The 20,038-nt window shown below is 40.0% G+C and overlaps 1 protein-coding gene across 6 annotated transcripts in view; it reads left to right on the top strand.

The window, feature by feature from the left end:
• LOC100759473 (neuronal PAS domain-containing protein 3) overlaps nt 1-20,038 on the top strand; it is a 794,410-nt gene that overhangs the window by 659,128 nt on the left and 115,244 nt on the right. For all 6 annotated transcript variants that reach the window (XM_035445687.1, XM_035445688.1, XM_035445686.1 and 3 more), the window contains one exon: nt 13,998-14,172. In XM_035445687.1, coding sequence (XP_035301578.1) covers nt 13,998-14,172 — 175 coding nt within the window. The remainder of the gene's footprint in view (nt 1-13,997; nt 14,173-20,038) is intronic.

Genomic DNA, 20,038 nt, shown 5'->3' with positions numbered 1-20,038 from the left:
AGCTCCCCTTCACCTTTGCAGTGTCTACTCTGCAAAGTATACTGGATTGGTATGTACTTGGGACATTTTGTGAGTGTTTTCTTACAAATTCTCCCTCATAGAAAGCAGGGAACAAGTGAAAGATTGGAAGCTAAAAAGGTACCATAAGTCATCCAGCCTCACTTTAACAGTCAATGGTGGGAACAAGAGGAGAAGTAACCAATGCAGGCTTTTCCTTCCCAAAGCAAAGGCCAAGCCAGTGGTTCACATTGTATCTATCTTAACAGTGGCAGCCTAAGTCTATACATGTCTTATTTTCCTGTTTTGAAACTTTAGTTGCACATACCCCCAGGTTCTATAATAAGCCCACAAGTCAGAATTAATTTCCTTGGACTATGTGGAATTTTTTTTCAGACTAAGCATTTGAATGGCCAGAACCAAATAAAACACCAGTTAGAACAACTATAGCTGAAAAGTGATAAAGATGGTCCTCAGAGGTATCCCAGGACCTCTGACCCTGAGGCACATACATAACCTCAGAGAAACTATGGATTGCTTGCAATTACCTTCAGTGCCAAGAAGTCAGGGAAAGAAACCATGCTTTCCATGGGAGAGTCAAGGGTTCCATGATCCCTTTGGATCTGAGACAATTGTCTTTCAATATGAAACGCATGTCCACCAACCCTCATTTCCCACAGTTTATCAATATGTGTCTTTTCAAGCCCAGGTATTTTTGCTGAATGTATTATGGCTATTCATTATTTTCTCATTCCCAATCCTAGAAGACCAGAATTGATTGCTCAAGCATGGGCTTCTGTTAATGTAATGAGTAGATATGCATCAAGGATAAGCCATCAGATGTTACTCTAAGAACTTAGCAAACCTTTCTGAGCCAGCTCGTCTCTGCAAAACAAAACAAAAAATGTTTAACATCATTTATTCACTTGCAAGACTATTCTTTTGATCAATATCTATATAAGGCATTGACTGGCCTCTGGGGTTGTAACAGTGAATTAAACAGATAGCCTCTGCCCTCAGGAAACATATGTGAATACACATAACTTCAATGAAGACCTAGTATATGCCAGATTTGCTTTGTTTGGGACACTGCTTTTATTGAATATTGACAGCAAGAAGATAGTAATACCATTGTTGTCTTTGTAATTGAAGAAATGTATGTAACTTGCCCAAGGAGAGGGGAGGTAATGATTTTGATCCAAAGCCATTTCCATATAAAGGTGTCAGAAAGCCTCCCACAGCACAGTTCACTTTGTCTAAGATTAGCCCTAAAACTAGGTCTGGCTACCCTATATACTTAACTAGGTGTTCTAATCCAAGCAACGTGCCTTTTCACACAGTAAGTAGAAAAAAACTGGAACTCCTCAGTCTCCAACACAGGACTTCTCAAACCATTATATAGTGTGGAAGGGCTAGCAGTAAATTCAATTAGGATGTTACCAGAAGTTTGTTTTCAACAATTTCTAGTTCATCCAATGAAAGATAAAAGAAAGAAAAACAGCTCCCCCCCCCCCCGCCATGATAATGACTCGTTAATGAATTGAAATTGAGATTTCATGGGTTTGTTTCTATTTTGCTTATGTGGAGCTGTTGAGAAAAGAGAATGGATGCCAAGAAAATCAAAGAGTACTTACTGATAGGAACAAAAAGAACTCCAAGTTATGAAGGGCCCACAGTAGACTTCATTCACTTGAAAACCCTGAACATTTTACATGGGAAGAAACCAGTCCAACCCCTCCCAGGGCTGAAACTGGGAGAGGAGTCGGTTTTCCGCTTGGGAGGAATGGGTCAGATAAGCTGAGGAGATAATACTTTCAAAGAATCTTGGTACATGTTAGCTAAAGTGTGCTGGGAAGCTAGAGAAACATGGTGTTACATGTAAAGCTAAAGAAAAGGACTAAAATACCTGATGCAAAAAAGAAAAGTCAACAGAAATAATAAACTAGATTGCCCATTGGTTTGCCCGTCTATCCCGTGAAGAATGGGTAAGCTAAGAAACCAGGCTGTGTTCTCTGCTGAAGTCCCCAAATCTTTATTAAGAATGGTTTTCTAGGTGATGGTGCATGCCTTTAATCTCAGCACTCAGGAGGCAGAGGCAGGTGGATCTCTGTTGAGTTCAAGTCCAGCCTTGTCTACAGAGTGAGTTCCAGTACAGGCTCCAAAACTACACAGACAAATCCTGTCTCAAAAAAAAAAAAATGGGTTTCTAGCAGCTATGTGTACCAGCATCAAGCCACCTCCAGCTTCTAAATACAAGATACAATACCTATTAACTTTGAGGCCTCCACATTCATTTATGGTTGAAGAACAAGCTGTGTTGGTGTCTTCACAAACAATGCCCATGAACCCTTGATTCATCCTTGTCTTGGTTTTGTTTTGTGTTTTTGTATTCCTGTAAGTATGGACAGCATGAACTTTTCCATTTGCAAAAAGGGTTTAATCAACAGTCTGTTTTGAGTCAGATTAAAACCGCAAATACTTTAAGAGCTGTGTATTTGTTCTGTCCTGCTAGATGTACTCATTTTATCTTGTGAAGGACAGTGCAAAGCCATCTGTACGCTAATGAATCCCTTGCAGTGGGCAGGTGTGCTGATGGTCAAGAGTGATGAACATTTATCTTAAAAGATCCTGGCCAGAATTCTCCCCCTTCTCTTGACACATAATAAAAATTTTAAAGAAAGAAAGGTGGAAAAAAGGAAATCATCTGTGAGGCTGTTTTATTTGTCTGTATTTTCGAAGCAGCACATTTACATACTCTTGAAAGCAATCAATATAAGCAAGCCCAGGTCTTCCAAGAGCCCTTAATTATACGTCCAAGAATGTATTCACATGTAATACTTGTGTTTCTGAAATGTCTCCCCCACCCCACCCTTTTTATCTGCCATGTAAGACTCTTTGAAAGCAAAGAGTAAAATCAAGAGTGTAACAGGCAAATGCACAATGAGTTGTTAAATGTGATGGCAAAATAAAAAAAAAAAAAAAGTAAAAGCTTCAGTCAGTATGATCAGTAAAGGGAAAAAAAGGCAGCCAGGCAAACTGTCTATCATGTGATGAAATTTGACAGTAGGGATTATGGCTTTGATGGACCAGAACAGCTAATAGAAGAAGCTGACATTTTTGAAACCCTGCTAATTAAGGGTTCCTTCCTTAATATTAAAATAAAGTCTTTGTCTGGGTTTTATGGTTGGAGAATCAGGTGTTTTCATTAATATATGCCAGTCAGTCTTAATAAGCTTGGAGGGCAGAGGAAGTTATTATTGAGTGACCTTCTACAAAATAAGCATGTTGCTAAGGGCTCTAACCCTGCCCCGTTCAGACTGATGAATCTCATTTCCAATGCAAAAGCTTCACAAGAAATCCAAGTATTCTCTGTGCAATCACAGAAAATAATCCTTGTGTCTCTTGTAATGTCCAGAATTGCCACTTACTACACTACTACTGTACAATGAATATTACAATGCATATTATTTTTCTACCACGATTGTCTACATTTCTGAATTGCCCAGAATAGAAAAACTTATTGTGAAGACACTTGTATTGAAAAGTCAGCTCATTTTAATACTTTTCAAATAGTCACCTACTCTGTTCATGAATTATAATGCCTAGAATACATCTGACAATACTGGCTTTGAAAAGGAGATATGTCTATATTATTACATATTCATTTTCAAATAGATTTCAAACAGATTTTAAACCATTCATTGAAATTCATTGAAATGATAAATTCACAGTTGGATTTTGATTGACTCTTAATCCAATTTTACTTTTGATAAGTTTTTACCCTTCATACCCACCCCCAACCTTCCTCAACCAAAGTAGCTTTTTGCTCTTCTATTGGTTTTTAAAGCAAAGCTGATAGGGCATAGTAAAACTGGAAAGTATTGATGACTATGTATAAAACTTGTCAAAAAGAATTCACAAATTAAATTGAAATCTGTAAAGCAACATAGTGTGGGTGATTTATTTTTTTAATTCCCAGCTTGCCAGTGTGTGGCTTCTGGAACTCATATCCATGGCCAGTGGCTGTTGTTTTACAATGTGGAGCAAAACCTGAAAGAGCTATTCAGTCACTAGGCTGTGCCATCATCTCTGGATCACAGCAATTTGAAGTGTTACGTGGGACTGTGGATCACTCACTTTTGAGTTTGGAGCTTGGTGAGGACGCCCCTCTTAATGTGATCCCACTTTCTGTCCCAGCAGCATGCCTTCAATCGCATGCAGCACTGTAGCTAGACTCATGCAGGCCAAATGGCATCGAGTCCACTGAAGTCTTCCTGGAAATGGAAGAAACTAAATTAAAACATGCCAAAACATGCCATGGATTGTATGCTCACCCGTGACAGGAAAAACCACCTGTCACAAACTGTTTCTAAGCATGTCAGATATGGGAACAGATATGGGATTGAGGCCTTGAGCTAGTATTTCAATCTTGGTCTACAATAGGACAATTTTCATTGAAGTGCAGATTTGAGGAAAAAAAATGTAATATTCTCATAAGTGATTACACAACTGTTCAGTGTTTTAAAGGAGGGAAAAGGTAATGAACAATATCTATCTTCTCCTTAGTGCCAATATCAGTCATTTGGTATTTATTGAAGCCCTCCCTAATGTTTTCCCAGTATCCTTGGCTTATCCCAATAGCGGTGTATGCCACCCTCTTCTTTGTAAGCACCATATAGCCGGCTCCTGATTTTGTCATCCACTGCTCTCAGCTTTGCCATTTAAGACAACTCTGCTTCTGTGCAGGACCAGAGGATATTTTGGTTCACAGCCACCTTGGGATACATCCATATAACTGTGGATGAAAGACAAACTATATCCATATCACCCATGTCACTTCTTAAAATGAAGAATCTTGGATTCTGCCCAGATCTACAGATCTAGAATATCAATCTTGGAGGGATCTGGAGAAGTTTAAGTAGCACTGACTTAAAATGCTCACATCACAAATTAATCATATAGTACATTGACTCATGCTTTTGCCATATCCTTTTATTCCACATATGTTTGTCTTACCTCTTCACAAAGCATCATAAACCCCTTGGGGATTGGTTCTTAATTTTAATACCTATTTCTCTCCATAACTACACAGGGTCTTACAAAGAAGTGATCAATACGATTTGACTGCGTGATTAAATCTACAAGTTCAGTTCTTTTATTCAAACAGCATTCCTCTGTGTTCTGGTTTATTCTTACACCTCTTCTGTCTTTGCTGTCATTTTCATGGTAGTCCAGTTCTGCCTATTTCAGTCCAGGTCAGTGCTGTCCAGCAGTAGCATTGTAAGCGCACATGTAATTTAAAAAGTTCTAGTTGCCACTTTTTGAAAACCAAATTAGTTTGATATTCACCCTACACACACATACACACACTCTCTTTTGGCCTTGTTCTAAATCTTTTGGATGTGGTTCTAATTTTACACTTACCAGATCATTATAGTTCAGAAGCAGCCATATTCCGTGTATGTGGCTACATATCAGCCAACATGGCTCTTGTAAAAATTCAAGAATAAATGGCATAAGTGACTATGATATAAAACCCCTAGATAAAATGCTAGTTTTAATCATGTGTAAGTAGAATGCTTTTCTGGTAAGATAGCACTTTGAGTTCTGCAAAGCACACGTTATCCCTGACATGCACTACACTGCCCTCACAGCTGTTTTAGCGACACCCACTACCCTTGGCTTCTGGCAAGTTCTTCACTTACCAGTTCTACTTATGTTCTGTGTTGTAACCACACTAACTTTCAGCCAGTTGTTAAAATGTGTGGGTTTGATTTATTCATTTAAAACAGCACCAAAAGATGCTCAGGGTGCTGACTCACTTCAGAGAAAATAGCCTCCATAGTCACAAAGAGCTAAAACTGCCAAAATATAGTCATAGGAATGAGGTACCAGGGCCAGAGGACATCAAGGAGCTTCCCAAGATTTGCTTAAATATGACAACAAAAAAGGCTCTAGAAGGGTCAGTAACTGTTCATGGCTCAGAGGATTTTTATTCTCCCTTGTTCTTTACTTTGGAGTAATACTCAAGTTTCTTGATATGTCCTAAGCATTCACTTTCTCCAGTGACTAAACTACTAAGTCCGCTTTGCATTTTTTCTGGAAAGAGGAGTTGTGAAAACTCTTCAGAAAGGTATGGAAGGGATGAGTACTCAGTTATTTAAACATGGAGCCTGTGATGTGTGCACATTGATCCAGTCTGGGAGCCACCTTTGAGTTGCTTTCTCTAGGTGTAAGTATAAATTACTCTGTTTGGGTTTTTCTGGTTAGATTCCTTTTGTTTAGTTGTATTCTCATTTGTTTCTTTCTCTCTCTTTTTACTCAGTATCCTTTAAACATTATTCCTGAGCTTTTAGTAGGGAATGCCATTGGCAGTCCTTCACAGTGTGTCCCTTTAAAACTCAAGAATGATTAATTAGATTGTTTGTGTGCATTTTATTACTTATTATGGTTTATGTGATTATTATCTGTGTGCATTAACCATATCCAAGATTTTATTCATATAAGCCATGCTGTTTTACTGTGACTAGAATAAAATAAAAATCACTTTGTATGAATTCTTAAAATAAATAGAAAACAATCCCAGAATTATTATAGTCCCCCTAATCCAGTAACCAGTCTCTGAAACTGAAAACACTGTTAAATTTCAATCTTGTTTTAAAAAAATTGACTTTATTGTTGTTCTTGCTGTTGTGCACATGATCAAGAAGGGGAGGAGGGAAAAAAACTACGAGAATAACAAAAAAAATGGTTAAACAAAAATCAAGATACACTGGTAGGAAAGTCTGGCTTTGCAAAGTGAATCCTGATTTAAATGGCAAATAGTGAAGCGTGTAAAATTTCAGGATAATGGATTAACTATGCCAATATCAAGTATTTTATGTTGATTGGTCTTCTTACCACCAAGGTAATGAAGACGCTTTCAAAGTGACATCTTACTACCCGTTTGATCTTCAGAAAGGAGGGATTGACTTCAGCTACTTTGTTGCTAATGCTCCTTTCTTGGCAACATTTCACTTGTCTCTGTGATGTAACCTCCCCTGGTAGCCCTTCCCTCCCAGTGCGGTGATAAATACTGAAAAGTTGGCCTTTCCTGCCCTGCAGACACTTTAAAACTTCAGAACTCTGGGAACCTTGTAAAACAGGTTTTAAACTCTCCCGATTTAGTCACAAATCTCTGGGCTCCTTCTTCTGATGGAGTGGCCACTCTGACAGGAGCTCTCTGCCCTCTTCCTTTAGCCGGTGCCTCTTAGTGAAAGGAAGAGAATATTGGCACACCAAACCCGTCACTGCTTCCAGACTGTGATGTGCAGTCAGTACCACGATGGTGAGAACTTAGGATGTTGCATGTCATTTCTTAGGTGAAAAGTGGAAGGATCTCAAAGACCCCACTGTCTATTTTATACTGAGACCATTTCTATAGGGATTTAAGCATTTTTCATTGGAATCCGGGCTTTACCAAATTCCTCATGGAGCTTTTCTGAGTATGTAGCAATCCTTGTAAGTTATGGACTGATCAGTTTGCCCATCAGGAGGGAGAGTGGCAGAAGTGGAGAGACCACTGTCCAGAGCCACTGTGCCAAGTCTGAATGCACACATGAAACTTGCTGTGACAGTCTGTGGGACCCTTGTTTACTCTGAAGATGAGGGAGCATCCTGGCATTCCCCTGGCCCTTCTTATCAGGTTCAGAGCAGGTTGTACAGTAAGGCTTTGCATGTTGCTGTTGCAGTCTCAAGTCAGGCACTCCAGGGGTTATAGAAAAGTGAATAAAAAACAAAAATAAAATGTAGTTGGCCTCACCTATTCCCACAGGAACCGAAATGTTTATTTCTGGAGATAAAATAAACACACGATGTGGTATCTTGCAGCTCACATTCTTCTGAGGGAAAACTCTGGTAACGTATCTCTGAACAGAGTGGGTTCATTTTCGTATTTGATGACACTGAAAGGTTTTTCATTCCACCTCATCGTTCTGATACAGAACCTTTCTTTCTTCTTGTTCTACTAATTTATACACGTATTTCAGTAACAGACCCAAGGCTTTTATGCGTTTTTTTTCGTCAGATAAGTCAGCAAATACATAGAATGAGACAGAGCAGTAAAGAACATCAACTTTCTGTCAAAACAGTTCATAAATATTCAGTAGAGTCTGCAATATGTAGGAAGTTATGAAGATGGCATTAAGATACCAGTAAATCCAAAGAAAACCTATGCTAATCAAGCTATCATATCTTATTATATTTTATTCCCTTATCACTTTATTATCCTTCAATAACACAAATGTGACCCCCCCAAAAAAAAAACCCTGCAAATCCTAACCTGCTGTGGTGAGATAGAATTTTTTCTTCATCTGGGTCAGAATTTTTTAACCAAGATGTCAAGGTCTCTTGGTAGATCTGATAGCCTCACCTAGGATTCAGCTTCTAAGACACATGCTACCTAGGCATTCTCTCTGAGGAGGGACCTTCAGGTGTCAGGCATCCCCTATGGAGTGGGCTGAGCTGCAAAATGACCCAATTGAGAGCACCAGTCATCAGTACTACAAGGCCCTCAAGAAAATTCCTAAGTGTCTTCCAAAAGGGTTATGGCATTTCCACCTTAAATGGTAGGCCTAGAAAGATGTTTCTTATATAATAAAAATCACCCCTGCATCATTTTCAAGATGGAAATCTTTTAAAGAAAGAAATACCTGAGAAAATGGGCTTTGTGATCTTACCTTAAAGCAGAATCCTCTGAATGTTCCACAATGGAAGTGATTTACTGTCCCTGCTGGTCCCTTACCTATACCAAACCTTCTCAGTCAAAGAGGCCCTGGACCTCTGCGGAGCCTTGTCAGGACACTGCTATAGTTAATAAGTGCATCGCTCAATCCAGGGGATCAAATCATGGCTATCAACATGCTTGCTTGATATTTGAAATGAATCCCACATCCTAGCTATCGGCAGGGCACGTGACCCCACATGGAAAAGTCAACTCAAACCATTGTATAAATATATTTACATTTTCCCACAAAACTTCAGTTACAGAGCAACTGTGTCTAGTGTGAAAATTACTTGCAAGCTAATCGATCATGAAATACATTTGAGGGAATGCTGTGTTGTTTGTTTTGACTGTGAGCTGTTGTTTATCCTGGAACATTGAGTAGGGATGTCCAGGCAGAAAGAGTCTGAACAAAATCAGATCTCCAGATATGCTTATTGCCCATCATCTATCTGCTGCTGCCAATACTCTTTCACTTTTTGTTGCTGTTGTTTTGTTTTGTATTTTATATACTCTAAGCAATGCAAGGGAACTGGTTCCCTTTTGGCATCTCTCACCCCAGGCATAGTGACACATGCCTGTAATATGAGCACTTCATAGGCTAAGGCAGAAGGATCATGAATTCAGCACCAGTCTGGACTAGAGAGGTCCTGTCTCAAAACCAACAATAACAAAACAACAAGGCCAACAAAATAGAGTCATAGAGTCAGTTGGTTGGGGTAGAATTAGACCTGGTGGTTGAAGAAAGAAATGGCCATGCCTCTTTCTAGAAATGGCTATACCTCTTCCTTCTTCTCAAGCTTAGAACCATCCAAACACTGGGTCTCTTTCTAGTTGGACAAGTAGAACCACCATGTATGGTGCTTGAACTTACTCTAAAATGAAAAGATTCTTCAATTTGCCTAAAATGACATTTGAGCCAATCAGAATAAACCACTAAGGTCAAAGTCTACTGTTTTCCATTGTGAAGATCCTAATAAAGCACTGGAGACACTAACAACAAGTCATAGTGGATGAAATCACTCCAGGTTTCCACTCTTTGTGATCTGCAAGCATTGTTAATAATTTGATCCAGAAAATGAGGAGCTGGGTGTGAAAGTTGAGAACTGAGCATCTACGTAGACTGGAAACAAAAATGGGTCAAGGAAGATGACCAGTGGTCTCTTAGGATTCCTCAAAACCTGAGTTTCCTAGCACTTGTACAATTTCATCCTCAGTCAAATTCAGTTGGGTCTATAAAAGAGGGTTCAGTTATTAATGTACCTGACAAGGGTTTACTAGGAAAGGTATAATTATGGTGCTATAGTGTAACACATTTTACAGACTAATGTGCTACACAATCCTAATACCAAAAATAACACTTGGGGGAGAAAACAATTTAAGCTTGATCAAGTTAATCATAAATCCAAATGATTGTGTTTTAGATCTAACTCTTTACCCTCTTTATTCAACAAACATCTGTGATAGACTAGCCAGATGCCAGATAAGATAAGATGCGATTATTGGGATGGGTAACACTGTTGAAGATGGGGGGGGTGAACCCTGTCTACTCCCATGTCTGTTTTGGTGTAGACAGCCTGCTTCTGTACTTTCCTTAGGTCCACGGGTCCAATCACAAAACATCCTGATTCCCAGGAGACTGGCAGGCTGCCTGCCCTTAGCCTCCTTCCTTCCTGAGAACTCAGTGTGCTCTTCTGCACACAGCAAGGATGAAGGACAGAGGGTTTCAGAGTTCCTTGCTCAGCCTGTTGGGCTACAGATGCTACCAAGAAGTGGGGGCCACTGAAACAGACTCAGCCAAATTCTGTCTTGACCACTAGCCTTTTCCAAAATTCAGGCTCTTCTCCTATAAAATGGGGGCAAGTGTAGCAGTTTGGCAGATTTTATGAGATAAAGCAGAATGTGTGGACACAGTAACACACACCAGTAAATCCTAACACTTTAGAGGCAGTGGTAGGTAGAAGGTCACCACAATTTCTAGGCTAGCCTGATTGACATATGGGAGCTCCAGAATAGCCAAAGGCTATATAGTAAGATCATGTGTGGGGAGGGGGGCATTCACATAATAGATAGCTAATAATACTATTATTCTAGAACTTATTTATGTCTCACAAAACATATCACCACTGTTGTGCCCCAGGCTGATCGAAAGGACATGCCAATGTGACAACACAAACCCAAGCTATATAGGAATGTGTATTCTGATGCTCATTTGTTCTTATCCACCAAATCAACATGAGTAGGCATTTTATTCTTTTAGACATTTACTCTGTATGTGTTTGTGTGTACATGCATCAGTCTTTGTACCATGACATACCTGGAAAGAACAGGCAACAACTTGCAGAGATCAGTTCTTTTCTCCCACCATGTGATTTCTGGGACTTAAACTCAGATTGTCAGGCTTGGCAGCAAGTGACTCTACCCACTCAGCCATCTTGCTACCCAAGAGGAGGCATTTGGAGGGTTTTATTTTTCTTACATAGTGATCCCCCTGTGTGGCTTCACTGGATTTTCAAAACAGAGCTTTGGGGAAGTAAGCCAAGACTTGTCTCCTCTCCCAAGAACCAGCATTGCAGGGGTGCCATCCACATGGAATGTGCTGTGAGAGGTGCCCCATTGTCCCTCACAGCAGCTAGCTACCAGCTTTGCAACAGAAGAGTAGAGTCCAGGAAGGTTCCAGGAATTGCCCGAGGCCACACAGCTGGGCAGGGGAACCTTCTGATCTCACATTCAGGTTGTACTTGCAAAGAGCCTGTATCTCCCACTGTACCTATGGCCTCAACTGCAGTAGATACCTGGAGGCTGTGGCAGTGGCAAGTCCTCAATGCCAACTCCTCTGTCAATGTTAGGTTTTATTGTTTGGGATTTCATTTTTAATCATATGTATATATGTTTATGTATAACATGAGAGCATGAATCTGTGCATGTGAGTGCAATAACCACAGAGGCCAGAAAAGAACATCAGATTCCCCTGGAAGTGAAGTTATAAGCCATTATGAATTGCCCTATGAAGGCGCTGGGTCTTGAACTCAAGCCTTCTCCAAGAGTAGTCTGTGCCTTTCATTGCTGAGCCATCTCTCCAGTACCAGTATTGGGTTTTCAGCATAAGCCTCCAAGAGGGCACTGAAGGCCATCCTTGCTGCTGTATGCAATATGGAATGCTGTGATTTAACCTCGTTCTGTACATCAGGACACAGCTTCCTGGATGCAATGTGGCATGCTATGACTTGCTCAATATTTCAGAACACAGCTCCCTGGGAAGGAAGGATCTCTAGGCAAAGCAAGTTGTAGAGGCCTTAACCACTTCTCTGTAGAGCTGGTTTACAGGAGTGTTCAATAACCAGCACCCTAAAAAGATGAAATATTTTCATTTTTCACAACATGTGATGTGTGTCTGAGGGTCCACAGAAAGATTGTAGAAAAACACTGGAATGTGAGAAGACTCCCGTGCTGCAATTGGACTCCATGTGTAGTGAATGTCTTCCTCATACCCACTAATCCCCAAACAAAATAACCATCAAGAAATATTAAAACACACATTTTATTAGTTTCATTTAATTTCTTAATTGCTCAAAGTCAGTTTACCCATTTATTGCTGTGTGAAGTGCTTAGAGGCAAGGCGCACATTAAAGGGATTATTTCCATGTAATCCCCCCCTCCCAGAGGGTAGGAGCTGATCACCGTGAATCCCAGTGTGCTCTGTCACAATACCAAGTGGAAGAAATAGGTATTGTAAGATGAGATAGTCGGTAGCCGAGTAATACAGTAGGAGTGGATAATTTAATAGCTGCAGAAAGTACCTCATTTTCAGTAAAAGTTGGGCGAGCCTTTTTTCGGGAAGAGCTATTACCCAAACTGAATTTTGCCTTCTCTTTTCCTGGTTATGCCTCTGCTAATTGATAGATGTTGAAGATGTGTAGCCTGTTAAGACTTTATTTAATCAAATGGTGTAAGATGTGATCATCTTACAGGGACTTGGAGTGCTGTGGATAACAGATCTGCGTATCCCACTCTCCGTGACAACTTATCCTCCCTCCCTTCCTTCCTGGCAGGGGAAATTTGGTAGAATATAGAGAGGTGCTGGGTATCACACAGGAAAGAGAAATGAGGTAGAAGCTGTTTCTGTGAGTACACATCACGAAACTGGATGCTTTGCAAACTCCCATGGCATATAGAGCTGGCCTGAGCCCATGTCACTGCAAAGGACAGAGAAACCCATTAGTGACCCAAGGAGAGCTTTCTCTTGTCCTGCTGCTGACATGCCTACCCCTGCCGTAATACCTACAATGCAAGGACATCCTGGTAGGAGCATTACAGCTGGCCTCAGGAAGAGATAAAAGTGTGAGTTCTCAGGGTTGAAAGGTAAGGCCAGTCCTTGCCGGCAGCTTCTACCCACACACCAAGCAGGTGACCCAGACTCACAGGCCATGTCTGACAGCACTGAAATATTCAGGCCTCTCTCTTCTGATACTTCATATTCATCTGCTGTACTTGGAGGCAGCCTCGTTCAAAGAGTACACAAAATAAAAACACTTTTTAAAGCCCTCAAGGAGCTTTGTACCGTGTATTTTATTAGATTGAAGGCAAAACAAGCTGATACCAGCAGAAAAAAAATGTCTGCTTCAGACCCCAGCTGACCTCTTTTGCATGGAAAATTCTCCATATGATTACAGAGCTAATGAGTGATATTTAATGAAAACATTATGCCTTTGCATATATTTGGAAGTGGCACTTTGTACATTTAAATTTACATAGAAATAAGGATTTTTTTTTAAATCTTAGAAATCTGTGTATTCAAAAGAAAGGCTCGCCTGCTATCTCTAGCTGTTTCTGAAATGGTTTTTATACAAAGCACAAACTTCTCAGCATGAAAACTGTAGGACTCAGTCAATCATCCAGTTGACACCAAACATACAAGTATTTGATGATGCGTGGATAAAACAGCTGAACGCAAGGCAGACTTGTCCACATTTCACACAACGTTTTGGCTCTATGCAAACAACACTGAATGAGGGAAAAAACTGGGCTAAACAATTGCTAAATAAATACATGTGGAAAAAAAATCAACACTCTTTCCCTTCCAAGAATCCTGAAGTAACTGAAGATGGAGATTTGGAGTCAAAATTGCTTCTGGAACCTGAGTGTGTTTCCTTTATTCTCAGAATATGTGTGACTGTGCTGCTGCATTGAACATGGAAAAGCCCATGACACCTCTCTCTCCACTTCTCTCCCTCTCTAGGTGGAGCTGACAGGAAGCAGCGTCTTTGACTATGTCCACCCCGGGGACCACGTGGAGATGGCAGAGCAGCTGGGCATGAAGCTCCCGCCTGGGCGGGGCCTCCTCTCACAGGGTGCCGCTGAGGACGCAGCCAGTTCAGCATCTTCCTCCTCTCAGTCAGAGACCCCTGAACCAGGTGGGAATTGCAAACCCAATATGTTTGCAATTGGTGGTTGGTGGGCAGGACCTTCGCTGAATGAGTGTGCTCACGGTACCCGTGTGTCGAGACTATAAATAGGGCGAAGGGTATTTAACAATTCCATGCAGCCTTCAGCCCCATGCAGTAATTAAATAAGGAAGAGATTTGAAAATAAGGAGACATTTTAATAAGTGTAATCCAGAGATCTCATTTCAGTTGAACAATACCTCTAGAAGGTCCAAGCACCTCTGGTTTCTCTTTCGAATTACTAGAAGGATCTGCTGGTTTGGAACACCCTCTCCCCTTTATCCTTACACATTTATTATTCAGCAAAATCTACCCTCTGGCAGTTGCATCTTGAATATTAGCTTGTAGAGAATTAAAAGTGTTGGGGATTTGCAGAAATCTTGGGTTTCTTTTATTTATTTATTTTTTTAAGCATCAGAAGGTACTTGAAAGATGTGAACAGATAAATTAAGGCTAAAAAGAAAACAGAAATGGCTACATTTTCAAGCGCCTTTCCACCCTCGGTATTTAATTAGATCAATTGTATAGAGGAATGAACAGAGGTGACATCCCTCATTGGGATTCCTTCCAGGATTCTTATAGACTTTGCATTCAGACTGTTCCCATTTTCATTGTGTTGTACTGATGATAATTTAAGTATTAGGGGAAAATCCATTTATAAATTAAACAAAATGACTTGATATCCATCAGTCCCCTAGTTCATCAAGCTGTTCAAACACGGGGAAGATTGGCTGGTCGGCCCGGGTCTTCCGAGAGCGCTGGTAATTAGATCTGCGAAGGATTTATTCTTTGCTGATTGGGGCTTTAAATTAATTGAAGTTCCACATTTGTGGTTTTGTCCTTTTTGTACTTTTTTAGAGGAGATATTTCATATTCTTGTGTGGTGGAGTGCTTGGCCAAGCAGCAGTGGTTTAAATGTTAATTTTTCTCATGAGAAGTTTAAGATTTTTAATGAATCAAGGCCTGATTTCAAGTGCAAAGTTTTATTTGCTTACTTGAGAAGTTATTTTGCACTCTTCAAAGATGCCTGTGTTTAAAACTACTTGATCTGTGGTTTTAAAATAGAATTTGCAACACAAAAGCATTGTATTAGAGAGGAAAATGAAAACCATGCCTTGAGATTAATATTAAAATACTACATATTTCAAGGAAATAATTTGTGCTACCTAGAACTAATCATGATGTGTGTATTCAGAGGGGAAAAATATCACCTCTTTTGGAAATATTTTGACTCCAGATAGAACCAAATTCATGTTTTCCCATGGAAGTTAAGGCAATACCCCCCCCCCCCGCCAGGGGAGGGGTGCTCATTAGAGTGTTGGTGGGCATCCTCCATTTAGCTTCACACGTGAGAAAAAAAATGTTTAAGACCATTCTTTACCCTTCAAAATGAAAACAAATTTCTGGGGGAAGCTATATATTTTTTATACCATAGCTCACTGGCTTTGCTGCATGGATATGTCAGGTAGATTGTTGACACTGTTTTTCCATTGTTAGAACATTCCTAGCTGTGGGTATATGTGAAGCAGCATTTGAGAAGGGCTTTGTGTCCATTTGTTCTAAAGATAGATCAGGGAACCTTGATTCCTGGTGACTCGGTGTGAATGATTTAAATGTAAAAGCTGTTGTTTACAGGAAGGTCTTGGGAAAGAGTATTCTGCCTCTGTGAGTCACAAAGATGACTTCAGGTTCTTCTCAGACCTTCATTACAAATTCCAGCATTAGCAGCATCACCAGCAGGTGTCTTTGTTATCTCCTGGTATTGAGCTGGTGATCTAGTCAAGCTGTTCACCTGTGTTGCTGAGCAGTTCTATGGAAAGTTAGTCCTGGTTTGAAGCCCACATTTCCTTCACCACAACTCCACATGCTCTTAGACCATGTTTCAGATCATTCCCTACTCTTTATTGTAGACACTCAACTATGTCATATGAGGTACATCAAGTCCTCATTTTCTGCTGCTTCTCTGTTAGACTGCAGATTCCACAGCCACTTACCCATCTACTGGTATGTTCCTAAGAACCTCATGGCTCACACCATCCTAGCTTGACCCGAACTGTAGCTTATTGATGACAATATACATGCGTCTAAGAAGTGAACACAGCTCCTTAGATGTTTGATAATCATTTTAAAGGGAACTGTCACCTTTTTGGCTCATTTAATGAGCTGTTAATGCAACCTAAGTTTAAGTTAAATTATAAACTAATGGAAGCTGGATCACCCTGAACACTCACATGGAGTTTGATGTTTCTCCAAACAGGTGTTTAGGGTGATGTTTCCTGGAAGGCACTTTAGGAGAAAAAGAAAAGGACAGCCTTTAAACTGTTTCTGCTAGGGCACACAGCAAACCCAGATAAATATTCTGTAGAGCTCTAAGTTGCCTGGAACAGCTCTTGGCATACTGGAGTTATGTTCTCACTTGGTATTCATTCTAGACAACTAGAGGACACAGCTGGCCTTCTAAAAGGGGTTCAGTCCTGTACCTTTCCCCAGATTCTCTGTTTCTGACCTAGTCTATTGTTTATACAACAACTGATTGAAAGACACCAACTTGACCTTCCTGCAACCATTCTCACTAGTACAGGTGAAACTCTGCTTTTTCCAGCACTTATGCCTTAATGCCCATCAGCTGTGCTCCCCCAAGAAAGGGCTCCTTTCCTAGATGGTGAGTGTGACTCCCACCATTAGGGAATGCCAATCCATCTTAGACCTACCGGTCTGTAGAATTTGGTTATTTTCCATTTTGCCTTGAAAACACATTTAGATTGTCTGCTCAAATCCTGAACAGCAGCACAGAGTGCTACCTGGAATGAAATATTTTCACTAATAGAGATGAAAGCTGGACGGGAATTCCTTTAAAAGTGCATGTCAAGAACTACATCCCAAAGCTGCTTATGTTTCTCAAAACCTGAAAGAATTTTAACAAGATTTCTTAATTCTTAATAACACGAGGGAACATTTTTGGAGGCTCTTGTTCACTGCCTGGTAATCTTCTAAATTCTGATGAAGCACTGATTCCTTCCTACACACTGGCAAAATTTGACTGGAAAATGGGTATGGATATATGGTTATTATGGAAATGAAAGGAGTTGTGGATAAGGAATTTTTCTGATGCCCTGATGTGTGCAGTGTAGCATTACTAAATGACTAAAATCTAAATAACACTTGGCATTATAATAAAAGGAAGTAAGTGAGTAAAACCATTTCAAGGCAGTGACACTGTGTCATGATAGGAATGCTGTTTCCCTGAGCTGCCAACCCTCTGACTGTCTTGTCTTGAATCAGTTTCAAGATAATGGGGGGGGGCAGGAGTCTGTTGACTTGACAGCCAACTCAAATAAATATTTTAGATGTGTGCACATGTACAGATAGTTTAGTAAAAAAAAATATTATTTCCTTTAGAGAAATCCTAAGTCAAGCATCAGAAAATAAATGGGTACTCTGGCTTTTAAAAGGGAGGTGAATCAGAATATTCTGGAAGAGACTGCCCTTCACCATCTGCCAGGCAGTCCTTTCTCTTCTGCAAGCTGTGACAATGTGGGGACACAGACCCTCCCTGCATGGTGTTTGGATGCTGTGTCTTCGCTGTGTAGATCTGTCTGTGCTCTTTCATTGCTCTTAATGATTCTGCATCTTGGGATTACAAGCCCTATCTTCTTTTCATAAATCTCAATGCTGTGCCTTCTGAATGCTTAGTAAACAGAAAGGCAGCTTCTCCCAGAAATCCTGGAGGAACTTTAAAACTCTCCTATTTTGAAGACAGAATAATTTTCCTTGAATTGTCATAAAATGGTCTTTCTACTCATCCTTCCTTGTTACTATAACAGCTTTTATAATTATAAAATTAATTTATAGCCATTATGAAAACTTCAGAATATGCAGAAGAAGGCCAACCAATATTGTGCTATTTAGAAATAACCATTATTCACACATGGGCACTACACAGCCTTCTAGATTTCTTCTCTTTTCCTGTAGGCATGTGTGTGCAGGATCTCTTCCTGTAGGTGTGTATGCATAGGAAGGAGGCTCAGCAGAGCATGCTTCTTGGCTTGAGCTTTATATATTTTCCTGTGATCCTGACATCCATGTTTCTGGTAACCTGTTTTTTCATATACCCTCACAAGAATCTTTCTGTGTCACATTTCTCTCTCCAAAATGAGATTTCCTCTGTTGCTATCAGTTTGCCTCCTATGAGACAGCAATCTGCACCTGCCTAGGACTTCCATCAGGAGCAACAGGCCCAGGTCCTGCTTGGAAAGAATTCAGTGAGGACAAGAGCTTCTTGTAGCTTATTGGATGGGTGTGAATTTGTAGGAGGAGAAATCAATACTACACTAGGATTTAGACAATTTAGTGAAACATATGAGACAGTATTTGGAGTGAAGAATAACTATAGCAGCATGGTTAACCACTGGTTGTCTAAAACTGAAGCTATCATGTTTTGTCTCAAATTTCAGGTAGAATCTAGAGTGTTTTGTAGGCTACGATAACCATTGGAGTAATCCCCCCATGCCTGAAATGCCTGCCCTATGTTCCAAAGGCTGTAAGGAATGGAAAAATGGGAGCCTGAGAGTTTTTGTCAGAATGGAAATGACCTGCATTTTCTGTGTATATCTCAATGCCATGGTAAATTTGATCAAATCCTCAATTTATAGCACAGGGATTCAAGTCCTGACAGGACTGGATGATTTTCAAAAAGGTGATAAAAAAAAACAAATGACTAGCAATAACAATAAATATATAATTATCTAAAGATCAGGTCAACATTTTACTGCTTGGATATAAGATATACATGTAATTTAATTTGGGAATTGTTGACCATCTGGTTTGTGGTAGGGTTTTGCCTTTTTGGTTTGGTTTGGTTTGGTTTTTAGATTGGTTCCAATTTCCTATCAATGAACTGAATTTAGAAGTTGGACAAGAGAGACCATCTCAGTAACCTCACATCCAGTCCCAGTCCCTAGACAATGTGACTGTATCCACAGCACTGTCTGCTGTACTGCAAATGTCAAACAGAAGGTGTAATGGATTTAATATTAGCGCTGGCCCAGGTGTTGAGGGAGCTGTTAATAATGTCACTCCAGTTATTGATCTGAAGCCTTTAAAAATCAGAGAAAAGTGAGAGACCCTCTACTGGGGAAAGGCATACACTGGCTGGGTTTTATTGCCAATATATTTCTACATATAGAGTGGTGACTCTCCGGAATTATGTTATTGTCATTAATCTGTGTGAGATAATTTTGGAGCCGTTGTATGGTAAGATTATATCATGGAGACTGTTCTGAATGTTAATGATGAGAACAAGTCCTTGTAAACATAAATAAACTTCAAGTTTTGCATGGTGATGGCAGCATTCATACAAGTTGTCACATAATAGGTTCTTAGCACAGTGACAATGTTGGAGCCACTGGAAGTATGCAGAAAAAAATCTATGTCACTCTTCTTTTGGCTTTTGAAAACTCTGAAGGTGAACCCTGGCATGACTAAGTTAAGATGGAAATGGATTTTGTTCCTGCAGTTAGGGACCTTTTCAGAAAGTTAATCCTTCCATCTTAATGGCATTTTGTATGCAATAAAATCCCTGCTTTCCATGGTCCCAAACTAGTAAGTGAAATTAAAATTTATAATTTATATTGAATGTTTGTCAAACTGCAAATACACATTTAATTCCTTTCCAGTTTTGCTCAACGTAAACAGAGATAAATCCACTAGATAGTTCAGTACAGTCCTCTCCATTGGACTGAATATGAAGTTTGTTGCCACTGGTGCTCCAGAATTTATCTGAACGTGTTCACTGTCCCTTAACCTCACCTGTCACCTGTTAACTCCCAGGTGTCCA

The sequence above is a fragment of the Cricetulus griseus genome, chromosome 5, assembly GCF_003668045.3.
Source record: "Cricetulus griseus strain 17A/GY chromosome 5, alternate assembly CriGri-PICRH-1.0, whole genome shotgun sequence".
In the NCBI taxonomy this organism is placed as follows: Eukaryota; Metazoa; Chordata; class Mammalia; order Rodentia; family Cricetidae; genus Cricetulus; species Cricetulus griseus.
This window is presented reverse-complemented; position numbering and strand designations above follow the sequence as displayed.